Below are 15,373 nucleotides of genomic sequence, written 5' to 3' on the forward strand. Positions count from 1 at the left end.
ATGCAGAAACTACTAAGACAGACAGAAAAAGGGCCTATTGCTACCTGTCAAAAGTAGGCACTCAAATGCATATGAAGCAACCAGTGCAGGGAAGCGTACACGTCTGCTACAGATACGGGAACCGTAGCAGGCCAGCCAGGGAGGCACAGCAGGACAGAATCAAGTCAGACGTTTTCTCCCTGACAACTGACACCCAGCAAGGCTGACTTGACCCCTAGAGAGGAAAGCCCACTTGCTGGGTGTGCCTGACCCCACCCCGGGGAAGTACGGGCGGATGTGCAGAGAAGCTTGACAAGCCGGCCACTCGGCCTGTCACCCACCCCAATGCCCAGCCCTGTCGGAGGAGAGCTGCTGCCCCTCCCTCCAACTCCACAGCTCCCCAGGACAAAGGAACACTTCTCAGCCACCGGTTCTAAAACCAGATCTTTATTCTCTAGTTTGAAAAGGAGGATAAGTGGTTGTGTTTAGTTCCAGAGAACAAGGCCCAACAGTAGAAATTACAGGGAAGCAGACTTCATTCATTATAAGGAAGAATTTCTAACAATCAGAATTATCCTACAATAGAACCAGGGCCTGGGGGGGGTGGGGGGGAAACTCCCTGTCACCTAAGTATTCAAGCAGAAGCTGGGCATCCAGACGCTAGAAATGCTGAAGGGGAAACTCACCCCCATTTCCCATCAGCTGGCCCTCTGTTATCAACGGGGCAGTCCTCCCCACTACATGCCGAGTTCTGAAGGGAGTGAAGGCAGGCTGCGGTGTTCAGACAAAAGCCCTGACGCAGGGTGGCTGACAGCCAGGGGATGCCCTAAGCGCTGGGAGGCTGGTGGGTAAAGCAAGTCAGACAGGTGGGGAGATGCCCAGGGCAGGGGACTGGATCCTCTGGGAGGAAGGCGAGCCAAGCACTAACAGTAGATGGGTCTCTCCAAACCTGGGTGCCTGTGCAGGGGCAGGACGGAGGGGATGTGGTGAGGCAGGCTGGAGCAGCTCGGCTTCGCCTCCCAGTACTGGAAAAGGCCCAGGTGCCGCCCGAGGCCGGCTGGTTCTCCCAGGTATATCCATCTGGCCCACTTTTCCTCCTGGGCGCTCATTCACTAAGGACTGAACCACACCTACTTCCAAAAAACGAGCTGAAGAAACTCATAACAGACAGAGACATTAAGGCGTTAACACCAGAGGAGAGGGGTCTTCCTGTCCACTGGTGGCCCCTCCGGCCGGAGGGCTCTAAGGGGTGGGTGGAGCTGCTATTGCTACTTTTCCAGGGCGCAGGGCAGTCAGGACTGAACCTTAGCAAACACCAGCTGGAGGCCGGGGTCCCTGCTCTGCAAGTGGACTCCCTGACTGCAGGGGTAGAGGACCCCCCTCTCTAACGGGGCAGGCTCACTTCTCCTCTCCCCTCCCTGCCTACAAGCTGTGGCACAGGGCACAGTATGAATGATGCCCAGGCCCGACCTCCCTCGGCCCCCGCCGCCCCTGCCCCCTCAGACATCATGCTTCTTCTGATGGGCCAGGAGCTTCTCCTCGTCGTCAAAGGTCTGGCCACAGATGGCGCAGCAGAAGGCGCCGTCCCGGATGTGGCTCTTGCGGTGGGTGATGAGGTTGGACTTCTGACTGAAGCTGCGGTCGCAGTCGGGGCAGGCGTAGGGGCGCTCGCCCGTGTGGATGCGCCGATGCGACACCAGGTTGGACTTCTGGCTGAAGGCTTTGCCGCAGTCGGGGCAGACGTAGGGCTTCTCGCCGGTGTGGATGCGCCGGTGTGCGGCCAGGTAGGGCTTGTGGCGGAAAGCTTTCCCGCAGTCCGGGCAGACGAAGGGCCGCTCCGGCGCGTGGTCGCGCCGGTGGGCGGCCAGGTGGCTCCCCTGGGAGAAGCGGCGCCCGCACTCCTCACAGGCAAAGGGCCGCTCGCCTGAGTGGACCCGGGAGTGGGCCACCAGGTGGGTCTTCTTGCCGAAGTTCTTCCCGCACTCGGCGCAGGTGAAGGGCCGCTCGCCCGTGTGCTGCCGCTGATGGGCCCGCAGGAAGCGCTCCAGCCGGAAGCTCCGCCCACAGTCCTCGCAGCTGTAGAGAGAGGGCGGGGCCTCCGCCTGGCGGCCGGGGGGCTCCCCTGGGGCCTCCAAAGGCTCCGGGGCCGGCTTCAGCGGGGGCTCCGGGGCGGGCTCTGACGAGGGCTCCGGGGGGCCGGCGGGAAGCTGGGGGCTCCCCGAGCGGGGGGCACCCTGGGCAGACCCTTCGGAGCGCTTGTGGATCTTGCTGTGCGACAGCAGGTTGGGTTTGTGGCGGAAGCGGCGGCCGCACTCGGTGCACGGGTAGGGCTTCTCGCCCGTGTGGATGCGCCGGTGCGAGGTCAGGTAGGGCTTATTGGTGAAGCGCTTCCCGCACTCAGGGCACTGGTGGGGCCTCTCGCCTGTGTGCACGCGGCGGTGGGCGATCAGGTTGGGCTTGTGGCGGAAGCGCTTCCCGCAGCAGGTACACTGGAAGGGGCGGTCGACGGCGTCTCCACCGGGCCGGGGCGCGGTCACCGCAGGACGGCCCCGAGGCCGAGGCCCGAGGGCCTTGGCCGCCGCTTCCTCCAGGGCTTCGGCCACGTGAACCCGCTTGTGAGCAACCAGCTGGTCCCACTGGGCGAAGCTGCGGCCGCAATTGCCGCATATGAAGGGCCGGGCCTCGGGCGCCGGGGGGTGGCAGCGCCGCAAATGGGCCCTAAGCTGCTTTCTCCGCCAGAAGCGTCTCTCGCAGTCGGGACAGGCGATGGGCCGCTTTGCCGCCGAGTGGGCCAGCAGGTGCAGAACCAGGGCCACCCAGCCTCGGAAGCTCTGCCCGCAGAGGTGGCAGGCAAAGCCCAGGTCTGGGGTGGCGGCGGCATGGACCTGGCAGTGCAGTGCCAAGAAAGGGGCGTGGCGGAAGCGACGGCCACACTCGGGACAGGGCAGGGGCAGCCGGGCCTGGCAGCGCCGGGCATGAAGCCAGAGGGCCACCCAGCCCGGGAAGTGCCTTCGACAGTGGGCACAACGATGGGCCCGACCTAGGGCCTGGCTGCCCGACTGGGCCACGGCAGTGCCTTGTGACCTCAGCCCTTGGGGCTCCTTCTCCAGGGTCTGGGGCGACTCCTGGGAGGGCCCAGAAAGGAGTCGCGGCTGGGCGGGGCCCATGGCCACGGGGCCCCTGCAGCGACGTTCCAGCATCGATTCTTCCTCTGCTGGGGGTGGAAAGGCACAGTCACTCTACAGAGCCACACAGCCTGCCCCCAGCTCCTCCCCTGCAGACCCCAGGCCCAAGAGGAGCTCGCCCCTCTCCACTCCTGGAGCCCTGGAATCTAGACTACTAGACTACTCTTCTATTTCCTTGTATTATATGATTTAAATCTTGGGCTTCCAGATACCATTTCAAATATATCTGTCTTTAATTCTTTTTTTTTTTTAAGTTGGAAGATATTTAAATTTATTTTTACTTTCCCACATCACTAATCATGGGTATGAGTGGCTTGTTTCTCCATCCGGAAAACATAGCACGATCAAGTTACTATTTTATCCAGTGGAGAACTCAGTCTTTGGGTTAATTAAGTCTTTACTGACCCTGGAAACTACCAGAAAGAAGAACCCTGACACTCCTTGGAATCCCCCTCAGCCCGTGTCTGGCATGGAGTAGACAATCCAGTGCTGGCTGTATGAACATTCCTGCCTTAGGACGGAGCAGAAAACGCAGTCACCTCTCCCTACAGCGCTTTTACGCTTTTCCAAGTATTTCCCTTCTGCCCTCTCCTTATTTCTACTATTTCCTGTTGCCGTATCGGAGCTTCACAGCAACTCAGTGAGGCTGGACCAGAGATATTAAGTTCCCTGTTTCATAGATGGAGCAACGGTGAGGCATAACAGGGTGACGGGACTTGCCCGAGGGCACAGAGTAAACCAACAGCAGAAGCAAGACTAGGGGACAAGTCTTCTAAACTCCCAGGCCAGTGTTCTTTCCTCTAAAATACCTGAGTTTGTAAAGATCTCACAGAAAGAAATTCCAGTGGCCTCTCATTCCTATGATCCTCTCCTGGGCTCTAATCTAATCCAATCTTGGGGAAGGCACTTTGGCCTCCCTAACCTCGGTCTCTCACAGGAGCGGCCTGGAGCGCCAGTGAAAGCGGCTCTTCTCAGGACCAGGAGGGGAACACCGGATGCTACTGCCGGCCCGGCATGACGCCAGGCCACTGCTTGCCCAGACTGTGCCCACATTCTCCCCGCCTGCCCTCCTCCACCCCCACACACAATTAGGCCGTTTCAGGAAGGAGAGTGCTCTTGAATCCCAGGAACGCCCTCGGGGGCGCTCCTGTCTCTGCCTCCCTCGGGTGATAGGGATTATTGGGGCAAGAAAAGGGGAGAGAGGAAGAGACTGTAATCTCTGGCCCCTACCGGTCCTGCCCCAACCCCGCCAGGGGCTGCCCCACATTCGGCTCTTCCAGAGCCTGGGAGCGCAGATTCCTGCAGGGTGGAGTGACGGATAGACTCCTTGGGACCTTCACTGCCTGCTCACAAGTTCCAGACACATCCTCCTCATTTCCGCAGAGCCTGTACTCCTCTCCAGAAGCACAGACATGACTCATTCCCAACGGTCAGAATGAGCACAGCGAAGACTCCCAGGATGTGAGAACGTGACCCCTTCCCCACAGGCACCCTCCTTCCACCAGGATGGGGAGGCCTGAGCACAGGGGCCATGGAATGGTTCGAGAACCCAACAAAGAAGGCCACACTCTACCCTGCAGGCTGTGGAGCTGGAGATGAGGCTTTTTCCAGCTCCTCCCGGGGATGTTCCTGCGGCTGGAGCGCCTGCTTCCGCCCACACTCTGGTAGTCCCCAGACGTCAGAGAAAACTGCAGCAGTAAAGACACCCCTACCCCCATGGCAGAGCTCAGACCTCTGAGGGCAGAGAGGCCAGCCTTACCTGTGGGGAGGGGAGAAAAAACGTGCGTGAGGCTGTGAGCTCTCCTAGGGCAGTCATCTTTGTGTCCTCGCCAGCCACCCCTCCCCCACCCCTGCCCCACCACCCCCCCGCCTGGCAGAGTGACCTTAATGGATACTGGATTAATAAATGAACGTGCCCCCTTCACCAAGGCAGCACAGGGCCGCGTCTGGGGGTCACTTCCTCCACTGCTAAGGTCACAACATGAATTGTCCAGGCCGATGGCGAAAAGGCCGGCCTATGGCAGGAACTCTGGAATCCCTGCTGGCTCCCCTCCCCCCACCCTCCTCCCAGCAGGAATTCCAGGTCTGTTTCCCAGGGGGCTGCGCAGGCGAGCTCTGGTGACCAGGACTCGGTCAGAATCCGCGGGCGCGTGCTGGGTGGCAAAGGGCCGTGGAGACCCCACACCCGCCTTCTGTATTCGCGCGTGTTCCCCCCGTCCACGTTCGCGGACACACTGCTCCGCGCTCCCCGAGGGGGCCCTTTCCGGTCCCCACGCAGAGCGCAGCTCGCGGAGCCTGTGCGCAGGTGCGCGGACTCGCCCCCCCATTCGGTCCAGCAGTGTGCCCCCCCCAAACAGCGCGCACTCGGTCACGCGCCCGGCAGGTAGGGCCGCCCCACCACGGGCCTGCGTGGAACCCCGCGTCCTGCCCGGGTCGAACCTCTCTGGCGGGGAGCGCGGAGGCGCGTCGCGCGTCCATGAGGCCGGAAAGCCGGCGCCGGCGGCCGCGCTCCCCACCCCGCCGCGGCGACAGCAGCAGGTTCGAGTTCACCACTGCCAGGCCCGTGCCCAGCCCCCCCGCCGGTTCCCAGCACCACGTGACTACAGGAGCTGCCGAGGGTCAGTCGCGGGCTCAGGCCCGCGGTCGCGGCCGGAGGGCGGGGCGGGCAGCGGGGCCGGCCGCGCGGGATCCCTCCCCCGCCCCCAGCGCCCCCTCGCGGCCCGGGCCCGGGCCGGGGGCTGCCGCCGCGGGCCCGACTCCGTTGCCATGGCGACCACAGCCCGGATTTTTCCGGGATGAGCCCGGCTCCAGTTTCCCGACCCTTTGTCCCAACGGAGGACGCACGTCCCTGGGCGACCGCGTGGTCAGCCTGCGGTCCCTCGGCTAGATCCGGCTTCGCTGGCCTAAGCGCTCCTAGCTAGCCCGAGCCTTCGAGAGGGCGCCTCCCACCCCCGGGCCGCCCCCTCGTCTTCTCCTGCCACCTCGACCTTTGGCCGCGCCGCGGAACCTGATACCGCAGGGGCTGAGCCTGGCGGGGGGCGCGGATGACCCGAAAGTCTGCCTTGTGGGTTGTTCAGAGCTGGAGGAAGGAAAGGCCTGATCGGGTGAACTTTGAAACGGGAATGCCCTCGTTTCCAGAAATTAGCGGAGCGCAGGCGTCCCGGCTTCCGCGGCCGCGGGGTTCGGGGCCGGGTCCGGGGCGCAGGGCGGTCCTCGTCCCCGGGGCGTTTCGCTTGGAAACGCACCGCAGCCAGTTGGCGAGTGCGGAGTCAGGTGCGAGTCTTGCGTTCGTGACTCATCGTCTAGCAGGTGGCCTTGGCTTTCCGCACGAAACACTTCCTTGATTTTCCAGGCTTGTACACTTTCACGTACTTTTATGTTTTGCAACACAGGCAACTTTCTAATTATACAATTATTTTAAAGCACAAAATCTGTTGCATTAATAGGAAATGAAATACAAAAATCTCTCATACTTTACCTCCTAGAGTCAATCACACTTAATATCTTAGTATGTATTATCGGGCATTTTTTTTAATGCTTATCTATGCTTGTTTGACGTTATTGGGATAATGCCTTACAAAGATGTATTCTGCCTTTTTCACTGAACAATACTGTGAATTTTCTGACATTTTATTAGATATTCTTTTTTTGATATTCTTTTATAACATGATTCTTAATCGCAGCATAAATGCACATAAATTTCCTACTTTTCTATATCTTTGTGGATTCATGATACAGGAGCTGCCGAGGGTCAGTCGGCATATGCTTTTATTGCATATACTTGATTTAAAAATTCTGGAAGTGGGGAACTGATAGGTCAAAAGCAAAGTATATTTTTCAAATATTTTCTAAACTATCTTCGAGGAAAATTTATTGGTTTTCTTTTGAGAAATGCCCCTTTTTCCATATCCTTGAAAACACAGGCTATTTTTTCAAATTTAATTTAAAGTTGTTATTTCTCATTGTTTTGAATGTTGTTTCTTTAATTACTAGTTAACTGGCTTGTTTTTTCACGTAGTTATTTATTAACTGTTTGTATTTTCTCTTGTGTGAATTTGCTTTTGTCCCTTTGCCCACTTTTCTATTTGTCCCTTTAAAAAAGTTGGGAAATTGATTCCTGCGTATATATCTGAAGAAAACGAAAACATTAATTCAAAAAGGTACATGCACCCCAATGTTCATAACAGCATTATTTACAATAGCCAAGATACAGAAGCATCCTAAGTGTCCATCAGCAGACAAATGGATAAAGAAGTTGTGGTGTACATATACAGTGGAATACTACTCAGCCATAAAAGAATGAAATGTTGCCATTTGCAACATTGTGAATGGACCTGGAGATATTATCCTTAGTGAAATAAATCAAACAGAGAAAGACAAATGCTGTATGTTATCACTTACATGTCAAATCTAAAAAAAAAAACCAAGCTAGTGAATATAACAAAAAAGAAGCAGACTCACAGACATAGAGAACAAACTAGTGGTTACCAGCAGGGAGAGGGAAGGCAGGAGGGCAAGATAGGAGTAGGGGGTTAAGAGGTATAATCTACAAGAGGTATAAAATAAGCTACAAGGATACATTGTACAGCACAGAGAATATAGCCAATATTTTATAATAACTATAAAAGGAGTATAATCTATAAAAATTTTGAATCACTGTGTTGTACACTTGAAACTAATATGATATTGTAAATCAACAATACCTCAAAAAAAGTTGGGAAATTGGTTTTACAATATTTCACATTGTTTGGGGGGCACTCCTTATACAGTAAAAAGCCTTTTATGGTTTCTGCCTTTGGTGTTATGTTTAGAGCACCCACACCATCCCTCCCCAAATGAAATTTTATGCTTGTATTTTTATCACGGAAAGTAAGTTTTAATATCTAGTAGTGTAAGTACTCCCCCATGACACAGATTCCTTTTTTCCCCCGCAACTTTCTTGGCTAAAATCACTCTCTTATTGCCTCTTGCCTTCTGAGATGGCCCACACTCTGTAGAGAATGTTTCTAAATAAATCTACTTCTTACCTAAAAAATAAAAATAAAAACTAAAATCACTCATTAATCTTCCAAATGAACTTTAGAATTTCTTGTCAATATTTTAAAATGTTTCTTGTCATTATTTTAAAAATCCACTTGAAGAGATTTAAGATTCATGTCCCTCCGTTTGTTCGGGTCTTATTTTACCTCTCACAGTCAAGTTTTCTTATTTGTAGATTAAATAGTATAACTTTTGTACTTTTCCTGTAATAAAATTTACAAATATGAAAAACACTTCGTCAGATACTTTGTCAGAGTTTTAAGGTTCAGAAAATATGGTAGACTGTATATTGTAGCATGTAGGTCAAGTTTGGTGGTTACAGAAGAATGGATTTTTCTATGAGTGCAATCAAGATATTTGAGTTTTTACCTAAATACTTAGTAATAATAGTTAATATTTAGGGAGTCCTTATTTTCTGTCAGACATGGTGATAAACTTTTCACATACGTATCTCATTTAATCCACTTAACAACCCTAGGAAACATACTCTTCTAGTGCTCATTTTACAAATCAAACAACTGAGACTCAGAGATGTTAAGAAATTTGCCCAACGCCACACAGCTGGATCATGGCTGATAGGAACCTGGCCTCACTTTTCACCACTAAAGTTGTGTCTGGGAAAAGCACCAAGTGCTGAGTCCAGCACAGAGTAATTGTGAAATACCTCTTAGTTCATGGGTAAATGTGGCACATCAGTGCTCCTGGATATAATACATTCCGGCAAGAACCCTCCAGGGGAATTCCTTCACAGACACAAAAAGTGCCTTCATCTGTCTGTCATCGGTCTCTCTGAGCAGAAAGGCTCTTCCCTTAAACAACGCCTTAACTACTCCCCAGTCCCCAGCCCCCACTAGAAGTGTCCTCATGCCCCGTTAGGAATTATCCACCTGCTGTACTTTGCTCTTTTGGCAAAGACAAAGGAAACTAAGTATAGAACGACGGGGCCTTCACTCTGCAGAGAGAAAATGCAAAGGAGTGGTGAGGGATTCCTGAGCCTTTATGCCAGTCAGAAATTCTAGGCCTTGGTATTCAGGACTTCACCCCTCAATATGCCTTAGAGAGGGATGTGGCGAGGGATGGTGCCGTGACCGGCCAAACGGTCAAATGGCCGAGCCCGATGGAGATTGCCTCAGCTTTGACGTGCCTGCAAGAGAAAGATAGGGCTGTACGGGGTCAGGGGCCCACTGGACAGAGGAACTTGAGAGGGGCCCTGGGAGGGTCCCTCTTTCCCTCCAGCAGTGCCTGACCCGCCCCCCACCCCCGACTACTGGATTAGATGGCAAAGTAGGTGGGTTTGCCAGGGGATGAGGGGGACGATGTCTCCAGAAATCCTCTGTGAAGATGTTACTGAACCAAACTTGGGTCCACTCGCCTGCTCAAAAAAACCCAAACTCCCCGATAGGTTTCAGCAAAGCTTTTTTTAAAAAAAATTTGGCCGCACCTCGGGGCATGTGAAACTTTCCTGGCCGGGGATCAAACGCGCGCCCCCTGCAGTGGAAGCACACAGATTCTTAACCACCCGACTGCCAGCGAAGCATTTTTAGAGGCCAGGTGAGGGAGGGGACTCGCAGGGTGTGTGATCAGCTGTGGACAAGTCTCTGGTTGATGGTGGTTAACAGGACGGTGTCACAGGGGTTAACACGATCGATCCTCAGGCTCCAGTAGGTCTGGGAGCTACGTGCTCACGGTCATCAAGTAGTTAAATGCTTGCATTTGGTGGGGATTTTAGCATCTGTAAAGCAACTCAGGAAATGTGCATCAGATACTGTAATCTAGGTACTTCAGGGAGGAGCTAAAGCAGAGGATATGCGGGAGGGGTCTGTCCCGGGAAGGCCCCATAGGGTCCTGCTCGGTTCTGAAACACCCAGGTATTGGTTAGCAGCAGCCTTGTATCTACAAGAGGGAAAACTGCATCTGTGTCACAGATAGCCTGTGCCTGTCCTCCCCACAGGACTCACTCATAACACCAGCAAATATTTAATCAGTGCCCACCATCTGCTGCTGTGCCAGCTGCTGGACCTGACCGCGAGCCCGACAGAAACGGTGCTGCTGTCTCTCCACAGTGTGGGAGGGTATTGAGAGAAGCTGGTTTAGCGATGGAGGTATCTCTTGGGTTAGTACTTCGTATGAAACAAAACCAAATGCTTGTTGCTAATTTCTGAATGAATGACTAGGGGAGTAAGAGAGAAGAGAGGAAATCTTCCCTCCAGTGGGAACCGATGTATTACTCACTCCGGCTTCAGACGGCCTCCCCAAGGCGGGTTTGGAACCTCGCACAGAGTCATTCCCAGCGGTGACGGACCGTGTGGGGAGGGGGCAGGAAGCACACGCACGCTGACCTCGGCGGGGCCACGTCTGCAGGGAGAGCCTCGCGCGGGTGCTGTCACCCGTAGGTGCTCACGCAGCCTCGACCCCGGGAGCCCTCCCAGCTGCCCACCTGGAGAGAACGCCCGACTGTCCAAGGCCGGCACCATGGGTGAAAGGAGCCTCTTCAGGAAGAGATCAAAGTGCTCCTCCTTCTGCAGTCCCCAAAATGTCCTTAAATGCAGGAACGTGGCCTGCAGGACGTGGGCAAGAACAGACACTGTAAAGAAGCCCTAGATGGAGATCAAATGTCATCCCCCCAACTCTGCTGCACAAAACACTTCTGTTGCGTATCTAGTTCCAGGAGTCCGTTTTTTTGTTTGTTTTCTGGGTTTGTTTTTTTTTTTTTTTTGTGGTACGTGGGCCTCTCACTGTTGTGGCCTCTCCCGTTGCGGAGCACAGGCTCCGGACGCGCAGGCTCAGCGGCCACGGCTCACGGGCCCAGCCGCTCCGCGGCACGTGGGATCTTCCCGAACCGGGACACGAACCCGCGTCCCCTGCATCGGCAGGCGGACTCTCGACCACTGCGCCACCAGGGAAGTCCAGGAGTCCTTTTTTTGGTTTTGTTTTGCTTTTTTATAAATTTATTTATTTTATTTTTATTCATTTCTGGCTGCACTGGGTCTCCGTTGAGGTGCGCGGGCTTCTCATTGTGGTGGCTTCTCTTGTTGCGGAGCACGGACTCTAGGTGAGCGGGCTTCAGTAGTTGTGTCTCACGGGCTCAGTAGTTGTGGCTCGCGGGCTTAGTTGCTCCGCAGCATGTGGGATCTTCCTGGACCAGGGCATGAACCGTGTCCCCTGCATTGGCAGGCGGATGGATTCTTAACCACTGCGCCACCAGGGAAGCCCCCAGGAGTCTGTTTTTTTGGAAAGGAAAAGAACATAGTGGGTCAAAAGGAAACCAGGTTTCCTGCAGCGAGAGCCTCTCCTGCCACCTGCTGCTCCTGGCCCCTTCTGGCCGCCCGGAGCCTGGCCTCCCGGATCATTTGATCCTTTTAAACAGAGATCAGGTTGCTCACTCCACGTTTTGACGACATAGCAAAGGGCTGCCATGGCCTCTAAGGTTCCGCGTAGTCTGACTGCCTGCCAGCCCCTCCGCGCAGCCACAGAAGCTCCATCCCACCGTAGGGCCTTTGGAGTTGCTGTTTCATCCACCTGGGACGCCCTCCCTCCTGCTCTTTATAGGCAGCACTCCTTCACTTTGTTCAGATTTGGGCTCAAGTATCCTCTCCTCAAAACATGCGCCCCGATGACCTTCTCTCTCCTCCGTACTCCCACCCGGATGAGGAGGTCCCTGATGCCACTGGGACAAATTGCCCCAAACTTAGTGGCCTAAGACAATGCACATTTATTCTCTTATGGTTCTGGATGTCAGAAGCCCCAGATCAGTTTCACTGGGTGGACGTCAAAGTGTCAGCAAGGCCACGTTCCCTGCAGAGGTTCTAAAGGAGAAACTGTTGGCCTGTCTTTTCCAGCTTCTAGAGCTGCCTGCGTGTATTCTGCGTCTCAGGGCTCCCTCCTCCGTCCTCAAAGCCAGGAGGCTAGCATCTTGCTTCAGTTATCACATCTGTCTCTGCCGTAGTCAGAGCTCCCTCTGCCTTCCTCTTACGAGGACACCTCTGATTACATTTAGGGGCCACCCAGATAATCCAGGATAATTGTAAGGGAAGATGCAAGTTAAAACTAAGAAAAGTAAGTTTTAATTCTCCCTGGTACAAAAAGGGAAAAACTCTCCCTGCCCTTCCCTAAGAGCATTTTCTTTAGAAAACTTCTAATTGGAAGTTCTTTCTCTGACCCTTTGAGGTGCATGTAAATCTTTTTAAAGCTCACTAAGCCTCTTGCCGGCTTTACAACCCAGAACTGTCTTTCTCGAGGACCTGGGAGCCATCTCTCTGAAATGCAAACATCAAGGGAACAGCGGCCAGTGTCCGCTGCCCGTGGGAGATGGGAGCCTAACTCTCCAGCAGCACTGGGCTCCAGGCTGCAAACCTCCTCCCGTCACCAGGATACAAGAAGTGGATGTTTCCTTTGCATAAAGGCAATTAGCTATCACGGGTGGCTACCCAATTCCAGGCAAATTTAGGGTGAACTCTGTGTGACAAATGGTCAAGTCCTCTTACCCGAGGACTGGCTATGCTTTCCCTGGAGAACACGTGTGCAGTGGGGTCGCATCTGCTGGGCTATAAAATAGGGTGAGGACTTCCCTGGTGGCGAAGTGGTTAAGAATCCGCCTGCCAATGCAGGGGACACGGGTTCGATCCCTGGTCCGGGAAGATCCCACATGCCACGGAGCAACTAAGCCCGTGCGCCACAACTACTGATCCTACACTCTAGGGCCCAGGAGCCACAACTACTGAAGCCCGCGCGCCTAGAGCCCGCGCTCCGCAACAAGAGAAACCACCACAATGAGAAACCCGTGCACGGCAACAAAGAGTAGCCCCTGCTCGCTGCAACTAGAGAAAGCCCACGCGCAACAACGAAGACCCAACGCAGCCAAAAAAAAAATTAGGGTGAAATTTCTTTCTGTCTTTGCCGTCTCTTAGTGCATTGCCTGTGACGTGCATCTCTTTCTGGCACAATGTTTATCCAATAATAAAACTGTTTTCTTTCTCTCCTACCTTTGTGCAGGGCTTTTCTGGGTAGGCAGGAGATTTTCTTTTCAATTTTATTTCCTCGACATAATCTCCCCATCTCAAAATTCTTAGGTTAATTACATCTGCAGTCCTTTTTGCCATATAAAGGAACATTCACGGGTTCTAGGGATTAGGGCCTGAGCAGGGACTAAAGCCTGGACGGGAATTAGAGCCATTATTCAGCCCACCATCCACTCCTACCCCATCACCTTCTAGCCCCCCTACTCAACTTTATTTCTCTTCATAAGTCTTATCACCTACCTGAAATTATTTGGATGTGTATTCAGTTAGATAGTTTTTGTCTAGTTACCCAGCACAATGTAAAGCCACGTGAAGGCAGGGATTGAACTGTCTTTTGTAACCACCGCGTAGCCACAGCCCCTAGAAAGGTGCCAGCCCCTGGCAGGAACTCCATGAGTGTTTGTGGACCAAATGGAAGAGGACATATGAGCTCTTGAGCCCATGGTGAAGCGAGTTGGATTAGACCACTCGGAGTTGCTGAAACAGCAGCCCCAGCCAATTATCAACCAGTGAACTTCAAACCTCCTCCCTCGGCTACTGCTTGTTAAGTAGGCAATGGAGACGGACAGAACTTTTAGTGAGACAGAAAAAAACACTTTTTCTCGCAGAAAAATTCCAATCAGTATGTGAGTGAGGCAAAGAACAAGGAACCTGGGAGAAAACTTCAGTCCATAGCTCTCCCACTGGAAGGGCTCTGATTGTAGGCAGCAGTGCCTTGAACGTACTCCTTTATCTGGAACATTATTGCAGAATAACTGGAGGGCAGGAATCCTCGGGGACCCTCTGGCTCTGAGGGGGACTGACATGGCCAGTCGCAGGCTCAGCAGCGGGGAGGGTGCTCCACGCTCGGGAGACCACGACCACCACCAGCTAGGGGTTTGGTCTTAGGACCACACATTGCCAGGAGAAGCTGCCACAAATCACCTTGGTGTGTCAGCCGAGAGAGAAAGTACTCGCTTTCCCCTAGAAATCGACATTTTTACCCTTTCAAGGTCAAATCTCATCTATGTCTTTTGTACTCCAGACTGGCGTCAGGCTGTCTCTTCTTCAACTAAATTCAAAAGATGGATTTAGAGGCCAGTGTGTATCCGTTCTTGGTTTAAAATCTACTAAAAGCCAAGCTTGATTTGGAAACACAAGACAATTCTAAACAGAATCTCTGTGAACCCGTGATTTAGCAGAAGCAGGTGTATTTTCAAGTGTTTTGTTTCCTGTGAGTGCTATGTGCGGCTGTTTATGAACTCCATCTGTACCTGTTCACCAAATAACAAAAATGCTGCCTCTAACCTTAGCTCATTCCTACCGAGACTCCTCTTGAAAAAAACCACTCGAGGTAGTTGGAGGGATCAGAGTGTAAACCTGGCTTCAACTTGATGCCTTCTGATCGGCTCCAAGATCAAATCCGGGTCACAGTTAGATTTGGTGCCTCCGGAGTTGGCCAGTGAAGTCTCTGATGTTCTCAGAACTGGTTTGCCTTCGCTGTCTCAAAACATGAGAAGAGAGTTTCCCCTTACCAGGATTTCAGGTTTATTTTGGGGGTGTTATTAGAAATTAAAACAATATAGCATTGTTTATATTAAACAATATAGCTATATATATATATTAAAACAATATAGCTATAAAATATAGCAGTTTAACTACTGCTCAGTAACATTCTATTAAGTTACTACATCCAACAAATAATATACCAAGTAAAATTCATTTTAAAAAAGAACACTTGAGGGCTTGCCTGGTGGCGCAGTGGTTGAGAGTCCGCCTGCCGATGCAGGGGACACGGGTTCGTGCCCCGGTCCGGGAAGATCCCACGTGCCGCGGAGCGGCTGGGCCCGTGAGCCATGGCCGCTGAGCCTGCGCGTCCGGAGCCTGTGCTCCGCAACGGGAGAGGCCACAACAGTGAGAGGCCCGCGTACTGCAAAAAAAAAAAAAAAAAAGAACACTTGAAAAGTATTTAATTTCAGGGATTCCCTGGCGGTTCAGTGGTTAGGGCTCCGCGCTTCCACTGCCGGGGGCCCAGGTTCAATCCCTGGTCGGGGGAACTAAGATCCCACAAGCCACGCGGCGCGACCAAAAAACAAACAAAAAAACCCTTTAATTTCACAGTATCTAAACTACCCTATGTGCCTTCCACTGGCTGAGATGCGGCTTATTATC

General features: G+C 53.1%; 1 protein-coding gene across 8 annotated transcripts; it reads right to left on the reverse strand.

Moving 5' to 3' along the window:
* Positions 1–406: 406 nt before the first annotated feature.
* Positions 407–6,328, reverse strand: REPIN1 (replication initiator 1). 8 transcript variants are annotated; one of them, XM_032643715.1, is made up of 3 exons: positions 6,179–6,328; positions 4,738–4,923; positions 407–3,193 (listed from the first exon to the last, which is right to left on the reverse strand). In XM_032643715.1, exons 2-3 carry the CDS (start codon positions 4,880–4,882, stop codon positions 1,479–1,481), a joined length of 1,860 nt encoding a protein of 619 aa, XP_032499606.1. In that variant the 5' UTR covers positions 4,883–4,923; positions 6,179–6,328; the 3' UTR covers positions 407–1,478. The 8 variants fall into 8 exon arrangements, with proteins under 8 accessions (XP_032499606.1, XP_032499609.1, XP_032499604.1 ...); XM_032643718.1 differs by having other exon boundaries at positions 4,738–4,852; positions 6,179–6,307; XM_032643713.1 differs by lacking the exon at positions 6,179–6,328 and adding an exon at positions 5,604–5,742 and having other exon boundaries at positions 407–3,190; positions 4,738–4,852.
* Between the last annotated feature and the right edge of the window lie 9,045 nt (positions 6,329–15,373).

Source organism: Phocoena sinus, chromosome 9 (genome assembly GCF_008692025.1).
Source record: "Phocoena sinus isolate mPhoSin1 chromosome 9, mPhoSin1.pri, whole genome shotgun sequence".
NCBI lineage: Eukaryota > Metazoa > Chordata > Mammalia > Artiodactyla > Phocoenidae > Phocoena > Phocoena sinus.

Coding starts and splice junctions, on each gene's coding strand:
- REPIN1 (XM_032643712.1), bottom strand. CDS start 5,642: ATGGACGCGCGACGCGCCTCCGCGCTCCCCGCCAGAGAG. Junction 4,853..5,603: donor CCGCGCTCCCCGCCAGAGAG/GTTCGACCCGGG, acceptor TTACTGCTGCAG/TTTTCTCTGACGTCTGGGGA. Junction 3,194..4,737: donor CCAGCTCCACAGCCTGCAGG/GTAGAGTGTGGC, acceptor TTCCACCCCCAG/CAGAGGAAGAATCGATGCTG.